Here is a 17,997-nt window from a genome sequence, read left to right as displayed (position 1 = left end):
ACATACAGACAAGATAATGTGAACAGCTCTTGATAGTGGAAATAGCTAAGTGTCAAGATGATATCATTTTCTGTTTCTTATTTAAGACTTATTTAAGTTTTTTTGTGCTGTCTGATATGATCTACTGTACAATGTTGTGTAACACTTTGTGTACCAAACCCCACCTTTCCACGCCTCCAAAGAGAAGTCACAGAAGAGCTGGGCTTTGCAATAAAAGAGCGTTGCCGGCAGCTATGGAGTAAATCATCTGCGGGACAGAACAAGTATCGGACGAAACATGCTATGGACAATATTACTACTGCTATTTAATGGATTCCTAATACTGGTTTACATTTACTCCAGTCGTACGAGGTAAAGTTGTTTATCAATGCATTTCATACATTTTAATAGTTTCAGTCAATCAATCTGTCAAAAAGTTTTTACAAATGTTATACTGTTATTGAAAAGAGCTTTTCATGTTATAACAATATATAATCAAAACAAAGATACACCTTTATTCTAGTAGTTATGACAGACATCTCATTAAATATTGATACAAAAAGACTCATACAATTTGGATGTCTCAATGCCTTTAGTTTTGTGAGAAAAAACACTCAGTTTCTCCTTGTGGCTTATTTGATAGCAGAAGTGCTGCATGACTTTTCACCCAAACAACTGAAACTCTCTTGTGACATAACTTCATGCTAACTGCAAACCTGTTGGTTGAGATTGAAGAATGAACAATAGATAAAGCAACTCTTTCACATTTTTGCAATTTTAACGTATTTCCTTCTACAAGCAGACAGACGAATGAGCCACCGTTGGACAAAGGTGTTATCCCATGGCTCGGCCACGCTCTCGAGTTTGGAAAAAATGCTGCAAAGTTTTTGGCCCGGATGAAGGACAAACATGGGGACATCTTCACAGTAAGTTAGAATCAAGAGTCTGATGTAGATTTTTTTTTGTTTACTTTCCAAACCCGCTATTTAAATAAGATAGTGATTTTTAAAATAAGCATTTTTTTTGTGAATTAGACAAAAGATTGATAAGTAAATGGTTAAAAGATAGTGTTTTTATACAGTAGGAAGAAGGCTGTACTCTGATCTGTTATCAAGATGTTTAGTCTGGCATGTAAATCACGTTTTTGAATGACAGAAACCAAACATTAATTTATAAAAGGTGCCATGGTGAAAATGTGGTGGTAGCAAACAGACAATCGTCCTTTTCATTTGAATTATTCAGAAAATGTGTTGTTTTTACTGTTTGTTTATATTTTTGACCAAAACCAGCTCTAAATATAAAATCCAGAATAGAAAAGGTAAGAATAACAGAACAAGAGTTGCAACATCTTGATACAAGAAATATGTCAACGAATAAAATGTTGCCTCACAGGTCCGTGTTGCTGGTCATTACGTGACAGTGCTGTTGGACCCAAACTCTTTCGATGAGGTGCTGAATGACACCGTCTGCTTGGACTTTGCCCGCAGCAAAAAGCAGCTCTTACAAAGGATCTTTTGTCTTCAGCTGCCGAGCATCAAACCTACAGCGGAGAGGAAATGGATGGAACAGTAATGAGTACATCTTTTTTAACATAACCTTTATGCTTCAGGAAATTAGAAGATACAAATCTGGATCTAAGGGAGTTGCATATCTAAATGTAATTGTGTCTTATTCCCGCAGGCATTTTCAAGGTCCCAGCCTCTCCAAGCTAAGCAGTTCCATGAAGGCACACCTTCAGAAGCTTCTGTTGAGTGACCAGACAGATTGCCAACCTTCAAAGTGGACGCAGAACGGACTCTTTAGCCTTTGTTATAGTCTACTCTTCAGGTATCACATACCATTTAACCGTACATTTGACTGTAAATCAGAGGTTGTTAGTGTTTGTATGATCATTAGGGCCAGACAGGCAGACTCTTAATTAACTTTATTGCCGTTCTCAGGGCTGGGTATTTGACCTTGTTCGAGAGGATAGACGACGCTCCTGCAGTCTATGAAGAGTTTCGCAAGTTTGATGATCTTCTAACAAAACTGGCTCGTTGCTCACTTAACCGAGGTAAGCGGCACAAAATTCATAAAATTCCTTCACTTTCAAATTCCTCGCTGACTTTTTATCTAATGTCTTGCATAAGTATTCAACTCCCTTGTCATGTGTCACATCACATCTGCAAATAGACATTTTTTTGAGGTTGTATGCACTGCCAAGAAGCCTTATATTTTGAAGAGCTGGATATTACATGGTATTCATAACAATTAACAAAAGCTTCTAGTGCCCTCCTTAAACCCCTCGCTAAGATAATGTGTAAGAAATTGGCTTCAGGTTAACTTGCACATTCAACAGATACTGTATCTGCATTTTTGTACTGCTCTTGTTTGTCACACATTCCCAAATCTGTAATTCCAGGCTGTGTATAAAATATGTATGCAGGTCAGAAAGCTCCATCAATACCTGTATTATGAAGATCAACTTTATTAACTAATTAGAGAGACAAGTTTTGGCTTGTGGCCTTCATCAGGGTCATGTCAACCTGTGTTGCTGGAGATTTTTCACTTTGTCAAGCCTTTCACTCTTCGTGCACCTTGGTAGTTGGTGAATTTGTGCCAGGAAATTCCCACTTTATTCACCATATGTATACATCAGAGTAACTTATGACTTGACGCCTAACAGGGGAAAGAAAAACAGCCGCCTTGTCCCGGGAGCGACTGTGGGAGCTTCTCTCTCCGAAGGGGGAAAGCTTCAGGCTGGATTCAAGCTCCTGGCAGCAGAGCTACCAGCACTTCCTGCAAGAGGAGGGAATCGATGCAGAAATGCAAAACAGAGCTTTCCTCCTGCAGCTTTGGACCACACAGGTGAGAACTTTTTTTATTTTCTCTTGGCTGTCTTCCTCCCACCCTTCCAAGCACAAACGCAAAAAACCTCCAGCACACACAGAAACAAGGCCACTCATTGATACCAAAACATACTAACTATCCACACCCAGACTGCATACTTGAATTCCACTTCAATGTGCTCAGCCTGCCAACAATGCAGCAGTTAAAGAGCACAGATTCCTCTCTGCCAGTTACTCACAGCTGCCTGCCTCAACCTGTAACTCTGAGTGGAGTTTTGCCACTTCTGATCGGGTGAATCAGTTTCCATGAAATGTTATCATGTTTGTGGTTTCGTAACACCATTTCAGAACGGTTGATTATTTAAGTTGTGTTAGTCAGCTGTAGTCGCTTCCTCTTTTTGACTTTCCTAGCAGAGTTTCACACAATCATACGCAGGAATTGTTCTTTATGTACGTTTTTTCAATGTTTGCCTCAGGACAGCTCCACTTGAGACAAACCGGTAGTTAAAACTCTGTGCATGGATATAAAGTCTATTTGTATCTTCTATAGGCTATAAAACTGTATGATACTTTGGTTGTTTAGCTCAACACTTCACTTTTTTACAAAATTCACAACTCTTAACCTTGTCCTTGAATAAGTCCTGATGTTGAACATTAAATAGTTTCAAATGAAAACAGTACGCACAGCTGCTGTTAGAAACCATATTGACACAAGCTGCCTCCAACAGTACAGACAAGTTCAGACCAACATGGTGTCAATGCTTTGTTCTGCCATGAGGGGGAGTTAGAGAGCTGTTTGATTCTCTTATCTCATCTTTTCATGTAACATTTCAGCTGAATTAGCCTCGGCCCTCTGTTCACCTGCCATTCTCACTGGAGCAAGGATTTTTCACCCAGTAGTAGCAGAGAGAATTATAATTTAAGCCAGCAAAAAGCAGAGCCAGGCCTCTTTTATTTGCTCTGCTGGTTTAGGAAAGACCATTATTGCTCCAGCATGTTTGTCTTTTTTGCTTTATCATGTCTGCTGGGATTTTGGAGCACATAGTCTCAGTCTGGGAATGAAACTGGAGCACCACTGCAGAGAATAGAGGGATTAGATGTGAGATGTGTGAGAGGTGCCAGAATTGGTTTATACATGTGTTAAAATCAGGGTCCTGCAGAAACTATAGTGCCTGCTGTCCTCTAATCATCTGTAAACAGTCTGCCTGAGAAATGTACACAGTGAAAATGATTGTTGGGTTATTTACTGTCAAGAAAGATGGTGCTTTAATGTGTTGTGATGTCTGCATATTCTCAATCCAAGTATATGTATTTTATGAGTTAAACTCTACTTATCACGTCAAAGAATAACTTTAAATCTCCTGTGAGGAGTTTTTAATCTGGTTATTAAACAGACTGAAATGAATACTGATGCTTCAGGATGACCTGGGAAAGCAAACAAGATCATCAGAGGGGCGTCGATGGCCGAGTTCACGCACCCCATGTACAGAGGCTGTAGGCCTTGAAACAGGAGGCTCAGGTTCAAATCCGACCTGAGGCTCCTTTCCCCCCATGCCATGCTCCACTCTCTCTAGCCCCAATTACCAAAACTATCCACTGTCCTGTCTCTCAAATAAAGGCACAAAAAAAGCCCCAAAATAACAGGGTCGGTGTCAGACAAGTCCATTAGTAGCACATTCCCAAAACAGCCTTTTATTATTATTTTTCAGTATTTATTTTAAGCCCCTCAAAAACAGCTTCCTGTTTAATGGCGGACAGCGCATCCCCAGCACAACAGTGTTAGACGCAGCCTTGTAAGTTTCATAATGCAACATGGTGAAAGTCTTAAGATGAACCTGATCAAATTTTAATGGGACAGGCCCTAAGAGTGTAAGAGTTGTAGTTGATCATACAGAAGTAGAAAGTTCCTGTTGTCAGTAGGAGGTGGTGCTGTTATTTTATTTATTTTTTTTAAATGTATAATGCAGATTGATTCAGGCTGGAACTAGATCAAGCACAAGAAATTCAATGCAGATATGATCATGTGCAGCCGAGCTATAACAGCTTACATTTGAATGGCGAGTCATGGCGTCGAATCCGAAAAGGTTTACAGAGCAAATTTGATGTGGTTATGTTCAACTACCAAATAACGTAAAAAAAAAAAAAAAAGACTTTTCCTGTTGCCAATAGTTGCTGCTGTTATTACACGAAAAATCAAAAACATCTTAATATTTCAATCATCATACCAGAGATATTTGGGCCGGATTGGAGTATGTACATTTGAGATAAAAACTACTTCCAGTTTCATGGCAGTATATCATGGCAGCCACTTTGTGGACACTAGTATCTGTCTGTGTGTATCTTGAATATGCAGCTGGAACTAACAGCAGGTTAGCTTAGCTTTGAATTAAGACACCAACATATAAAGTGTAAGGAGGACATGCTAAGGATATCTTCTATTCTAAATCTAACACATAGTCCACAATTGCTACACTGTTCCTTTAAAAAAAAGTCCTCACCTATAGATCTAAGAGGACACATACACAAATTGTCACACTATTAGTCCCTTTTAGACACTTTGCCCCGGCTGTCAATGGAGGGCTGACCTGAGATGTGTAGAAGTAAGAAGAGCAGCTCCCCTAACTCAGCAATTACTGTCTGACAGGCTCAGGTGTCTCTCTCTGATAAGCAGACAGACAGCAGTGTCTACAAAGTGGCTGCTCCTCATATCAATCTTTTCAGTTTTACAAAGGGCTCAGATACGACGGAGTATTATCAGAAATAATCTTTTTTTTTTGTTATATGCATTATATGACCACTTTTACAAAGTTTTTCAAGCAAGAAGTTTATATAAAGTTTTTTGGGGTTTTTCTTTTCAGTGTAACACTGGACCTGCTGCCTTTTGGCTCCTTGGCTTCCTGCTCACTAACCCTGAGGCCATGGAGGCTGTTAAATCAGAGATCAGGGACCTTACCCTCCAGCACCCCCTTATCCACCCGCTGGAGGCACACAGCACACCGGTGTTTGGTAGGTAACAGCTGTTAGCAGCCTTTTCACTTATTCCCTGAGCTCCTCCGGCTTTTGGTGTGGCCCCTGCAGTTTGATGAAAACAAATGCTCATTTGACTTGTTGGAAAAGACAAGATGAGTGCAGTGTAGAGAAACAATGACAGTGAGAATGAAAATTTGTCCTTTTATTTAATTCAGAAGTGATTGCCTTTTTCATGTAATCATATCTGTGCAAATGTTTGTATCTCCCCAAATGATTCCAGGGGGCACAGCTGATTTAACTTGCCATGACAGCCCTCTGACATCCTCCACTCTGCTGTCCTTTTCGTTTTTGCAGACAGTGTTTTGAGTGAAACCCTACGGCTTACCGCGGCCGTGATGATCAGCAGAGAGGTGGTGCAGGACAAGAGCCTGCGTAAGGCCAATGGACAGGAGTACCACCTCAGACAGGGGGACAAAATATGTCTGTTCCCCTTTCTCAGCCCTCAGAATGACGCAGAGATACACCTGCAACCACAGGTACACAGGCCGCCAACCAACAAATAATAGCTCAGACATGGAAAATGCTTTTTTTCTACTAAGTAATGTTATGCTGTTATTATTATTGTGTTTTACCCAGTATTTAAAGTTGTACTTTTAATTTTGATATTTTTTAGCTTTGGAGTGCAAACGCAACCTTTATTAGGCAGGATTCATCTGCATAAAATATTTGGGATAAGCTAATTTAGCCTACAAATTAAACAACAGAGAGATGACAAACAAGAAAGTAAGGTCAAATCAAAAATTATTTTGTTTGTCTTAAATGGTAAAAGGTCAGAATTACATGTGGTATTTAAGAGAAAACGTGGCGCGGGAGACATATGATCCAGCTGATTTGCATAATATCCTAATGCACAACTCTAACAAATGCCTTCATATATTTTTTTTGTCTCCTTTGAACCAGATTTTTAAATATGATCGCTTCTTAAACGAGGACATGACAGTGAAGGATACATTCTACAAGGAAGGTAAAAGGCTGAAGTACATCACCATGCCTTGGGGAGCAGGGACAAACGTCTGTGTTGGGAAAGAGTTTGCTGTTACAACCATTAAACAGTAAGTTCAAGGAAAAATACAATTTGTATCTTAGTTTTTTAAAATGCTGCATTCATGATCAAAGCATTTTCTGCAATTGCATCCCAATTACCAGACAGGACTAGAAAAATCCATCTCCACATCAAATTAGCACCATTACCATTACTGTCCTTTCATTGCATGCCCTCATTCACCACTAGCAGCAAATTATAATGTAGTTATTGCCTCGCTACCTTGTAATGAGCAAAGAGGATAAGGGCAGGAAAGGGAAGTCAGATGGGAGGCAGGGTCTTTGTCAGACATCATATCCAGTTACAAAGGTTAGAGGTCATCAGCAACAGTAATCAGTAAGCTGGAGAAGGTTACATAATATTGATGCGTAGACTGGAGGGACATTGGGAATAAGTTATTTTTAGGCATTTTGCTTTTCTATTTCAGACTGGTTGATTAACTTGGTGTGATTTTTCTCTCTGGCTATTTGTGGATATACCTCACATAAATGTTTTTGAATATGTCGTGTTAGAGTAGCTTTTGTGGTGCCTGTTCTAAACTGATTTCCCCCTTGTTTGGGTAGATTTGTGTTCTTGTTCCTGACTCATCTTGACCTGGAGTTGTGCAACCCAGAGGATAAACTGCCTCCAGTGAACACCAGCCGCTACGGCTTTGGGATGCTGCAGCCAGACGGAGATCTGCAGATCCGATACAGACTGAAGAAGACACAGCCTGAAATGTGATTTGATTAATTGTAAATAATGTGGATTTATAAACCTTTTTTACATGTACTGTATCACTATTTATTTTTGGATTTTCTCTCTATGTCTGTATTATATTTATCTTTGGTTTTGGTTATAAATATTTTAAATAAAAAGGACAAACTAAGAAAAACGTGACATATTTCTCATTTTTAACACTGAAGAGCTGTTCCCACATTCATCTGCTGAGGGATGAAAGTCTTTCTGTGCTCACCTGATATCTGAGTTTGTCTACATTAGGCGGTTTTATCACATCACACTAATGTTGAGGCATTCATTTGTAGTCTCCAACTTACAGAAATGTGGAAACATCACACCTTCAAGACATGAGCAGTGAGACTTGATCTGGAGACTGAATGTAATAGGAGACATCTTGTGGCAGCCGTGAAGATATTTGCCTATCAATGATGAATTGTTGAATGAAGAGGAAGACTACGATGTCATTTTAAGAATTTTCGATTCATAAGTTGGAAAAAAAGCACCAAGTCAATAAAATGCGTTGTTGTAGAACATATTTGGCAATACGAAAAAATCTAATAAGACGAATAGACGAACTGTGATGCCCTGTGTCAATGTGTATTTTCTAATGTCACCATGTACAGTAGATGTGATCAGAGCAGGGAGAATAGCAAGTTTATGGGGGTTCAATTAAAAAGATATAGCATAGGTGTTCAGATTGCAGTGCAGTGTTAAATTAAGTAGTCTTAAGTCAAACAAACGAAACACAAATGCATTAGAGAAAAAAGAAAGAAGATATTGTTTTGATCCCTTTCTCTGCATGTAGGCTAGTGTCATTGATTTTCGCTCCTATATTGTTGGCTCTGTGCCTCCGATTATGACACGAAACTATACATAGTAGCCTGCATAGAAACCTACAAACCCATCTTTCCAATCTTTTCGTGCACCATCATTACCGTTCTGAAAACATGCAGCCCTGCGCAAACATAACGCCAGTGCATCAGGTTGAGTCTGCTGCTCAGTGATGGAGCCAGGCGTGGAGTCTCGGTGCTGAAAGAGTTAATGAGCAGTGGAGGAAAGCTCTGGAGCTGCCATGGATCCACCTTCAGAGAGAAGCGGCGCCTCCTCACACAGCTGACCGGGAGCACAGGTAGTCTGTCCGGCGTACTTGTTGATCTTCTGGGCGAAGCGGCGGCTGGATATGCGGAGCAGGAAGCCGGCTGGTGGGCAGTAGATCGTGCTGGGGATCTCTCTGCCATGTCGGAGGCAGAGGAGGGAGACATGGATTGGGTTAGACCCCAGCAATAGTAAACCAATAACGACGCCTGCTTCTTTCTTTTTTTTTTTTTTTTTCTTTTTTGTAATGCTTCTGCTTCATCTCCGTGTGTGCCTGCCTGCGGATTGATTGTTCATTGAGGTACGTGCTGGTTTGAAGATGACAACAACTCACTACGGTATTATTTAAAATCTTATTTCAATCTCTTCACTCTTGGTCATATATAACTAATCAATTGTAATAGAAAACCAGTGTTATGTAGCACTACTCTGCATTTAAACTGCACCAATATGGAGCAGGCAGCCTTTTGAAAACAGAATTGCCTAACGATGGAGGATTTGCATCACAACAGTGCAGTTGCAGATGATTGAATCTCACACTGAGCTTATTTTCGTCCTCAGCATATAAGCACAATGTGAACACAGGTAGGAATGGGTTGGTGCGTTCAATGTTGAATCATTTTGTCGAAGCCTTTACTTTAATAAAAAAGGAGGGTGGAGGCTCTCTCAAATCTATCTTTCTTTTCCCTGCTTCTACGCAGCCTGTTATTGCGTGTGAAAGAAACAACAATGTTTAACGCACCAGTTCTACATTCTCTGCCAATGCTTGTATTCTTAAGGGCTTTGTTTTCGATGCTAAGTCAATGCATAGGCCTATTTGTGTTTGTGAAGTGTTACAAACTTTGTGTGACAGTGATCAATGATCACATTTGCAGGCCTGGGGAGTTGTTTGGCTTCCACAATGTAAACAACATGAGCAGCATGTAAAAAAAAAAAAAATAAGAACAAGAAAAGTACAGCTCGTGCCATTCCTGCAGCCACAAATGGATCCAAAAATGTTAGACCCTGTGTGAGAGGAAGATGTGGGTTATTTATTTTCAGCCTGCCTCCCCAGGGGAGCTCAGGCAGTCAGCAGTGCTTCTCAGTGTTTCAGCACCATTAGAGTGGACAGCGCTCACTTTGGACCACAATCATTACAGTGGTGGTGGTCCATCTTGCTCCCCACCCACAGAACCCCTACCACTTTTAGCAATGAGCAAACATTAACCACATTCTTTGGATGAAAAACTCTACTATGTCCAAAAAGGCAAACAAATAGATCACACAGGGAGATAATAACCCTTGTTTTTCTACATCTTTTTTTGTACCCTTCACCAAGTCATGTGAGACGTTAAAGAAACTCGTTTTTCTTATTAGTCAAAGTTAAATAATTTCACTTTTTTGTTCTTTTCCATTTGATAATAATCCGTCACCATAGGGGAGATGTACTCAGAATGAAAAGTAAAGTCTGTGTCACTTGGGTTTAATGATTTGCTACAAAGTACTTGTATTCAACACACATCTTTCTTATAGGTGACGAAAGAATGAGATTATCTACAAATTAGCCATCAATCCAAATTGTGTTATCATTTTAACCCTGAATAAAAATGTCTGATTCTGAGGACTGTTATTGGGTATGAGTCATCTCAAAAACCCACAATGTGAGGGTGTGTTTATTGTTGATTCAGGAGCTAATTTAAAGATTTATAGATGATACAATAGACAATGCAATAACTGATAACTTGAATACATTCAATTCAAGATAACTGCCAGTAATTGAACTAATCAGTCCTTAAATGCCTGTGATCCTTAAAACCAGTGATGTTCAGTTCTTGTCTCTAGATCCATGCTGCGTTTCAATTAAATCATGTTTGAAGAGATTTTTGGTGAAAGTATGGGAAGCTATAGGTACGTGGTTTATGTATTATTAAGTCTGGGTTCCATTTTCCCCCTTTGTTATATCTTTATTCTTCATGTGTTAGTCATCACAAGAAACACCCACCCAATGGCAGATTTAGTGTTTGTTTGAAAAGATACCAAAAAAAACCCAAGAAGATTGTTAGATAATGTGACGAGATTTAATTAAAAGAGAAATGTCCAAAGATAATAGTATGCCTTATTTGTTTTATATTCTTCTACCCTTTAAATCCAGGGATTTCTTTTTTAAATATTTTTTTGGGGCTTTCTGTGCCTTTAATGGAGAGACAGGACAGTGGATAGAGTTTGAAATCAGGTAGAGAGAGCAGGGAATGACATGCGGGAAAGGAGCCACAGGCCGGACTCGAACCCGGGCTGCCCGCCCCCATACATGGGGCCAAAAATCCAGTGATTTTTGTCTGAAGTAGCATAGTTCACTGGATTTTTTAAAAAATGGACTTATGGCTGGATTTTCCCAGTGGGAAGTTATGTTAAGTGAAGTTTCAAAAAATAATTTAAAGGAGGACACAGATGATAGGGTTGAACCTGGTCTTGAAAGTCCTGCTCAAAGCCAGTGGTTCCAATGCTTGAGCAGTTCGAATGACGAGTTTCTTTTAAATCGTGTAATTTTTAGGGCTTTTAGAGGCCTGAAGAGGTTAAAAAGCATTATAATGAAAAACAGAGGCAAGACTTGGAAAAGGTGCAAAAATCCTAGCTACGTTGTCTAACCATAATTGTTCTTTTTATTCTTCTCAAATCATTCTGTCACCTGTCAGATGTATCCTTTGAACCCTGACTCTTGAGACTGACAGCCTAAAACTTTATTCACTCTATATTGTGATTGTGTGGGCCTTGATGTCACTGTCCAACCCTACTATAGTAATGATTTGTTTGTGTTTTTTTCTAACCCTTCAGATACCATTACAATAAGTATGAGGAACATCTGAACTCCATAGTCCCAAATGTTTGCCTCCTTGCTCCTCGAACCAAAGGTCACCATGGAGAAATCCTTGACCGAATTAAATAAAGCGGCCTCACACTCGACAACCTCACTGCCACCTGAACCGGTGGACATCCTTCGCAGCAAGACATGTTTCCGCAGAGTTCGGCTGAATGTGGGGGGTCTCCCTCATGAAGTCTTGTGGCGAACGTTGGATAGGCTACCACGAACACGTTTGGGAAAGCTACGAGATTGCAATACCCATGAATCTCTGATGGAGGTGTGTGACGACTACAACCTGGAGGAGAACGAGTACTTTTTTGACCGACATCCAGGGGCGTTCACATCGATTCTGAACTTCTACCGCACAGGTAAGCTGCACATGATGGAGGAAATGTGTGCCCTGTCGTTCAGTCAGGAACTCGACTACTGGGGCATTGACGAGATCTACCTGGAGTCTTGTTGTCAGGCGAGGTACCACCAGAAAAAGGAGCAAATGAACGAGGAGCTGAAAAGAGAGGCCGACAACATGAAAGACAGAGAGGGAGAAGAATTTGACAACACTTGCTGTGCAGAAAAACGAAAGAAGCTCTGGGATCTCCTGGAAAAGCCGAGCTCATCTGTTGCAGCGAAGGTAAATGAATGGGTGTTGGGTTTAAGAGATGAGTGTATGATTGGTTAGATCAATCCTGCATGTTGGTGACTGCTACAGGTTTATAATCAACTAAATCAGTAAAGAAACACACAACATGTAAACGCTGAACAGTAGTAATAAGTTATCATGTCATTTAGCTAGTTTGAACTACATTGGACTGAATATCTCATCAACTTTAGATTTTGCCCAAACATTCATGGACATAGAGGACAACGCCTGTAACTCTGGTACTTTTTCACTAGCATAATTCATGGCACGTGTAGTTTTGGGTGAGATGTCTTGAGAATTATAGGATTGATTACTGAGACATTGGTGCACACTTTTACATTCCCCCTAAAGATTCATAAAAATAAAAAAAATCAACCTTTTTCTTTTGCATTTCCACTAGCACCTTATCTGGGGGAAATTAGGTAGCTGAAAACTGATGAACTCCCCATCATTTTCTGCTAAAAGGTATCAGGAGGGGGACTAGCAGGGTCTAAAGTCAGTCGCAACAATCACACACTGCTAATTTCAGCAATGAGGGTTCTAATCTGGTGGAGATATGTAGCAATAAATGGAGGGTAATGAGGTCAAGATAGAAAAAGAGGACTGTCTGAACAAACTGCATTTAAACTGGATGTTGGCGCAGTGAACCTATAGTAACTTATTTCTTGTGTGCCTCAGGCTATGATGTAAGCTACAACTGGCATGCATCTACTAGCTAGCAGATTCTGTGTAGTGCTGTCTCCATTATATTATTAATATTTTGATGCTTACCATGTTAAGATTTTGTGGTGACTACAATGGACTTTGAATATTTGGGATTTAGTTGGATACTCAATATGCATTTTGTTTTGTTCATTAGTAATTCACTGAATTGATTAAGCTCTCTTTGTACATCAAGTAGGTGCAATTGAAGTAGCCTATATACAACTAGGGAAATTGAATCTCCCTTTTTTGTAGTAATTTATTTTTGTTACTGTGGTTATGTTTAAAATCATTATCACAAGTTAAAATGCTCCCAAAATCACAATGCCCTGGTGTGGCTACTGCCTCTGCTGTATAGGCCCACGTTGTGTTAAGTTTAAAAACCAGTAAGCAAAGTTAGCATTTAGCCTACAAGCTAAACTAAGTTTGTCATTACCATGTGAGCTGTGTCAGAGTGAGCATGTTAGCATGGAAACAGTAGCTTTCAGCTCAAAGCACCTCTGTGCCTTTTAAATTAATATAATTTAGAGCTGAAGAAGCCTTTCAGAGCAGAGGTGAAACATCCTCCAAACCATTAACCAAGTCCAGTTGCCTTTTGGATCAAGCTTTGAAATACCATGACCTGGATGAGTGAGCACCAACACCGGCAACTTTAAAATACAGCTTTACAAAGATGCTAGCATAGATGTTGATCATTTGTGTCGTTTTTTGGTGTCATACGTTGACATGTTGATACATGGTGTAGTGCCTCTCCTGAAGTGACCTGCTTTAGGACAACTTTGACAGTTTAAAACAAACTTAAGCATGACGTTGTACTGATTCTTTTTAGAACACTGAGTCTAATCAATGTTTTTGTGCACACACCAGCCTTTATTGTGTAGCCAGATAAGTGTTCTGGATGAATAACACCACTTGAAGAGCAAAATAAATCAATGTAAATATATATATCTACCCGTAGCCTACATATGTACTTTACAGACCTACTAACATATTTTAGAAGACATTTTCAGTTGCACAAAATGGGTCACTCAGGACGCCTCCATGTGTTGTCCTTTGGTGTTTGCTTATGTTTTGATAGCTCTAAGGTTGGAACACTCAGTAAAGAGTGGAAATAATAGAAACGCCAGGGAGTGTGATTTGTCAGTGTGGGATGTGTGAGCTATTATCTTCCATTACTGTTGTTTAAACTGAAGAAAGTACGTCTCAGCTCTCAGATTATTTTGGTTACAGAGAAAGCAGCTCTCTTGATAAGTCTCTATTAACCAGTTTTTAAAAATGACACAAGGTTGATAACTTGTAGCTTGTGCTTTTCTTTACTATTGTACTGTCATACACATACAAACAAACACACAGATGTATTAATGCACACATATATGCTTACACTGTCTTACATTACATTATCTTTTTTCATTCTGTTAGTTGTGTGTTTGTGACAACTTCGCCCTGCATCAACCAATTGAGTCTAAGATATTCTGCTGGAGGCTGAGATTTTGCACCGAATCTTAGTCCACATAAACCAATCAGAAATGATTTGGGATTGTTTGAATCATTTGGATTTATCAAGGCTCGGGGAGAGAACTTTTGATAGATAGAAGATGTTTGTGGCATATTATTACTTTGCTTATTCTGATAAACAAATAGAGCAAGGGAGATAACACAGAAAAGGAAAGCATGCAGACAGACCAGACACAAGCCATTACGTATTAGCCAGGAATTTGTTTCAAAGAGAGGTAACAGACATGCAGCTTCTAAACTTAAAACCCATGTGTTAATTTGAGTCGCTGATTGTTTAAATAAGTTCATGACCCAGATTTAGTTTGTTACGCCTTTGTGCTGAATGCCTGCAGTCTGAATAAGATTCTCATTCTGCTGCTGATTATTTCTCTTTCTGAAGGCCATGCCTGAGTGTGCTGACTTTAATCAGGTATGCTCACAGAGTTGTCCCTCAGCAGGCCTTTCAGGGAGCAACACCTGGAACCACAATCCAGATAGACAACAGTGGTGCTAAACATTAACAGCCTTTGATCACAATCTCCTACGTCGGATTGAGGGGCTCAAAGACGATGTTTTCACTTTCCAGCAACGTTTCTAAAAGGTACTTTCTTTGGGAAATGTTTAAGGAAATGGAAATGAAACTATTAGCAGTTGGTGCTGTCTGAAGCTTTGCGGCGAGGATTTGTGAGAACTGTCAGTGCTTCCCCACAAACAGACTGAGATGAAAGTGTGAGTCTGTCAGTGAAATGTCTTCTTCATGGGAATCAAAGGGATGTAAAATCAATGTTTATTGTGTTAGAGCTAAGAAAGAGCTGTAGCCTACAAAAAGGAGCTGACCACTCAGAGTCAACCATACACTGCTGTCTCCATTAACACACCCTGATATCTTCAATTTACCAAAATATCACTGCAGTATACTTTTGAATGGCTTTTAACCCAGATAGGATCTCTTTACGTTGAGAAATTACACAGTAATGTCTGCATGCATATTGTTTCCTGCAAATATATGGCTCTTAATAGGCACCGATTGATAAGTGGATGCAGCAATTACCGTTGAAAAATAAATGTTCATCATCTCGTACAGTAATTTGGCATCATTATAAGACTACAGTGGGGCAAGGCGTGCCAGAAATAAAAGCAACCTTGACACGATAAGAAGCCAGGTTTATCAGTTGCTAATTAGCTTAAAAGGGCAATGTGAAACCACAGACCAAAAAACTAAAAGCTTTGATTGGCCTGATGTATAGTCTTAGCCTTGTTTTAATAGGCTGGAATACTCTGTGGGCTTGTCGAGTGGTCAAGCTTTAACCGCAGTGTTAGCTCATCAGCTGTGTTGTCCTATCCCTGGTCAGGGATGGAAATGTGTGTGTAACAGCCCATAAACAGATGGTGAATGAAGACGAGCACAAAACAATAGGTTACCAAGCAACAAAAGTGTAATTTGCCATCACTGAAATATTGAATACTGAACATTATAGTATTTGTGTGAGATTTCAATGGCACCTCTGCTTAGTTCCAGTACTTTTAAGTCTGTACAAAGCTACATAAGTAGCACAAGTCATAAATGCCAAGATGTTCAGGGGGATTCCAGTGTTGCTGCCTGTGTTCTTTCTGCTGTCCTTCCTGTTTTTTTTTTTCTCTCCCCTGACTGTCTCATATCTCTGCTTCCTTCCTGCCCGTCTTCAGACTCCACCTCTTTATCTCCGACTAAATGTCAGGGAAATGTCACATTAATTATTTTCCAGGAGACTCCAGGCCCAATTTAAAGCTTCCCTTTCTCTGTTTACACTGTTTTTCCACCAGGGCATTGTCTGTGTCTTGCACAAATCAGATTTGAGTCACCATAAAACAAGATTGTGTCTGACCACTGGCAAAGTGGCGCTTTAGAGTCAGGAAGGCGCCAAGAAAAGCCTTTTACACCTGTGGTAGATTTTATGTAACATCATCCTTGATTTTGCTGGATTTAGTCATTAAAAATAACGTATATTACGAGAACTCAAAGCATCATCATTTAACAAGAAAGTTACTTTTTAATCCTGACATATAATTAAAATATTTTATATAGCCTATTCTTCCTCATTTTAGGGTTATTGCTCAGAAATATTTCCCTTTACAAGTACATCCATTACTTTGGGACTAGGATACACCAAGCCAATCTGTAAATAATCACATTTGAGATAGTTTTCATATTTTTAAGATTATGCTTAATGCCTGGTTTAGAAATCAAATCCACCGTTAACTGAATCATTTCACTGAATTTGTAATCAGCCAGTTTAAAGAGGAAATCAAAGGCAAACATGAATGTTTCTGTCATTTCTGTCCTTCCTACATGCATAATTGGAAAATTACCAATTCCTCCTCTGTAAGGGGGTATTGTGCATCAGATGGCAAGCAACAAATTCAAATTATTCTCCTCTCATGTCACACTCAGAAGACATTTAAATGCAGTTTGGCTACCTTCCTACACGTAAATCAGTCTGCAGCGTTACTCCAAATCATGAAGCAACACAAGACAAGAATTGATCACTGTTTGTGACAGCTAGAAACTCACTGCCAGTCATAAGAACAATGATGTATTGGGAGTCACAAAAGAACCAGTCAAGAACATTGTTGTGTCAGTTCAGAGGCTCAATCAACCAGAGTCTGCATTTATAGACTGAATATATATCCTGCATGACAAATGACCCCTGTCCTATATTAAAGCATGTCATAAATGTACCCTTATTTCCATATATTTCACCCTATATCCCATAAATCATTTTGAAGATGCTGGACAATCCCAGGCACTCTGCATCCATTATTTTGGTGCCTGGAAGGCTAGACAGCTCTGATTCGTTTGAAAGGTTTTGGATCAGGTTGTTATATCAATGAGACAGCCCTTATCAAGGTCCAGTGGTGATTCTAGAGTCTGGTGGGGCCCTTGGCAGAAATCATTTGGGGGGCCCTCCAACCAGCGTTCATCTGCCAGTGTCCCAAAGCTTACTCCTCTTCCTCTTTTTTCCTGTTTCTTTTTTCTCTCCTATAGACATATAATCCCTCTTCATTTTTATTTGTATACCTTGGTTTTCATTGCAATAATGCAGAGCTTAGCAGGGCAACGACAGTGAGTGCTGTCAGATGGGGTCCCTAAGTATAAATATGTGCATTTTTGGCCACTGCTTTGGTTTACGTTTGTGAGCCCTCAGGGGCCCCCTACTGGTCTGGGGCCCTAAGCAGTTGCCTGCCATTCCTGTTGACAATTAACGCCTCTGTCACAAAGAGGACCCTCTTTTGACCGGTGTCAGATAAGATTTTAGTGCTGCAACTGACAAATTCATCACTCTATATGACATATCACCTAGACGCATAGGGTAGGTATTTAAGGAACAGTAGAATCTTGATTCTTCTTTTACTTTATGACTAACCCTCTCTGTTTAAACAGCTGATTATTGTAATTTATTTTATGGAGGCGTTCTCCAGGGGTCCATTTTCAGCACCCTTGTTTTTAGTTTGCATGTGTTCCCTCTATATACAAGCCTGTGGTGATGACATGCAGGTATTTGTTACTGTGTAATTCTGGCTGCTACTCAATCAAATTTTCTGCCTTAATGACATTCAATATCAAAATTGGGTGCAACTTGATGATGAC

At 39.7% G+C, this 17,997-nt stretch overlaps 2 protein-coding genes across 4 annotated transcripts in view; both read left to right on the top strand.

The window, feature by feature from the left end:
• The first annotated feature begins 200 nt into the window (after positions 1-200).
• ptgis (prostaglandin I2 (prostacyclin) synthase) lies at positions 201-7,734 on the top strand. Of its 3 annotated transcripts, none has more exons than XM_061042979.1 (10): positions 201-351; positions 782-905; positions 1,372-1,547; positions 1,660-1,806; positions 1,920-2,032; positions 2,645-2,826; positions 5,666-5,813; positions 6,132-6,313; positions 6,738-6,889; positions 7,443-7,734. In XM_061042979.1, exons 1-10 carry the CDS (start codon positions 278-280, stop codon positions 7,600-7,602), a joined length of 1,458 nt encoding a protein of 485 aa, XP_060898962.1. In that variant the 5' UTR covers positions 201-277; the 3' UTR covers positions 7,603-7,734. The 3 variants fall into 3 exon arrangements, with proteins under 3 accessions (XP_060898962.1, XP_060898963.1, XP_060898964.1); XM_061042980.1 differs by having other exon boundaries at positions 5,666-5,817; positions 6,136-6,313; XM_061042981.1 differs by lacking the exon at positions 201-351 and having other exon boundaries at positions 1,372-1,554; positions 5,666-5,817; positions 6,136-6,313.
• Positions 7,735-8,664: 930 nt separating this feature from the next.
• Positions 8,665-17,997, top strand: part of kcnb1 (potassium voltage-gated channel, Shab-related subfamily, member 1) — a 35,541-nt gene continuing 26,208 nt past the window's right edge. Inside the window, exons 1-2 of the mRNA XM_061042978.1 lie at positions 8,665-8,995; positions 11,506-12,164. Coding sequence (XP_060898961.1) covers positions 11,553-12,164 — 612 coding nt within the window. The 5' untranslated portion in view covers positions 8,665-8,995; positions 11,506-11,552. The remainder of the gene's footprint in view (positions 8,996-11,505; positions 12,165-17,997) is intronic.

The sequence above is a fragment of the Labrus mixtus genome, chromosome 7 (assembly GCF_963584025.1).
Source record: "Labrus mixtus chromosome 7, fLabMix1.1, whole genome shotgun sequence".
In the NCBI taxonomy this organism is placed as follows: domain Eukaryota; kingdom Metazoa; phylum Chordata; class Actinopteri; order Labriformes; family Labridae; genus Labrus; species Labrus mixtus.
Note: the sequence above shows the minus strand (reverse complement) of the source record. Positions and strands in the feature narration are given on the sequence as shown.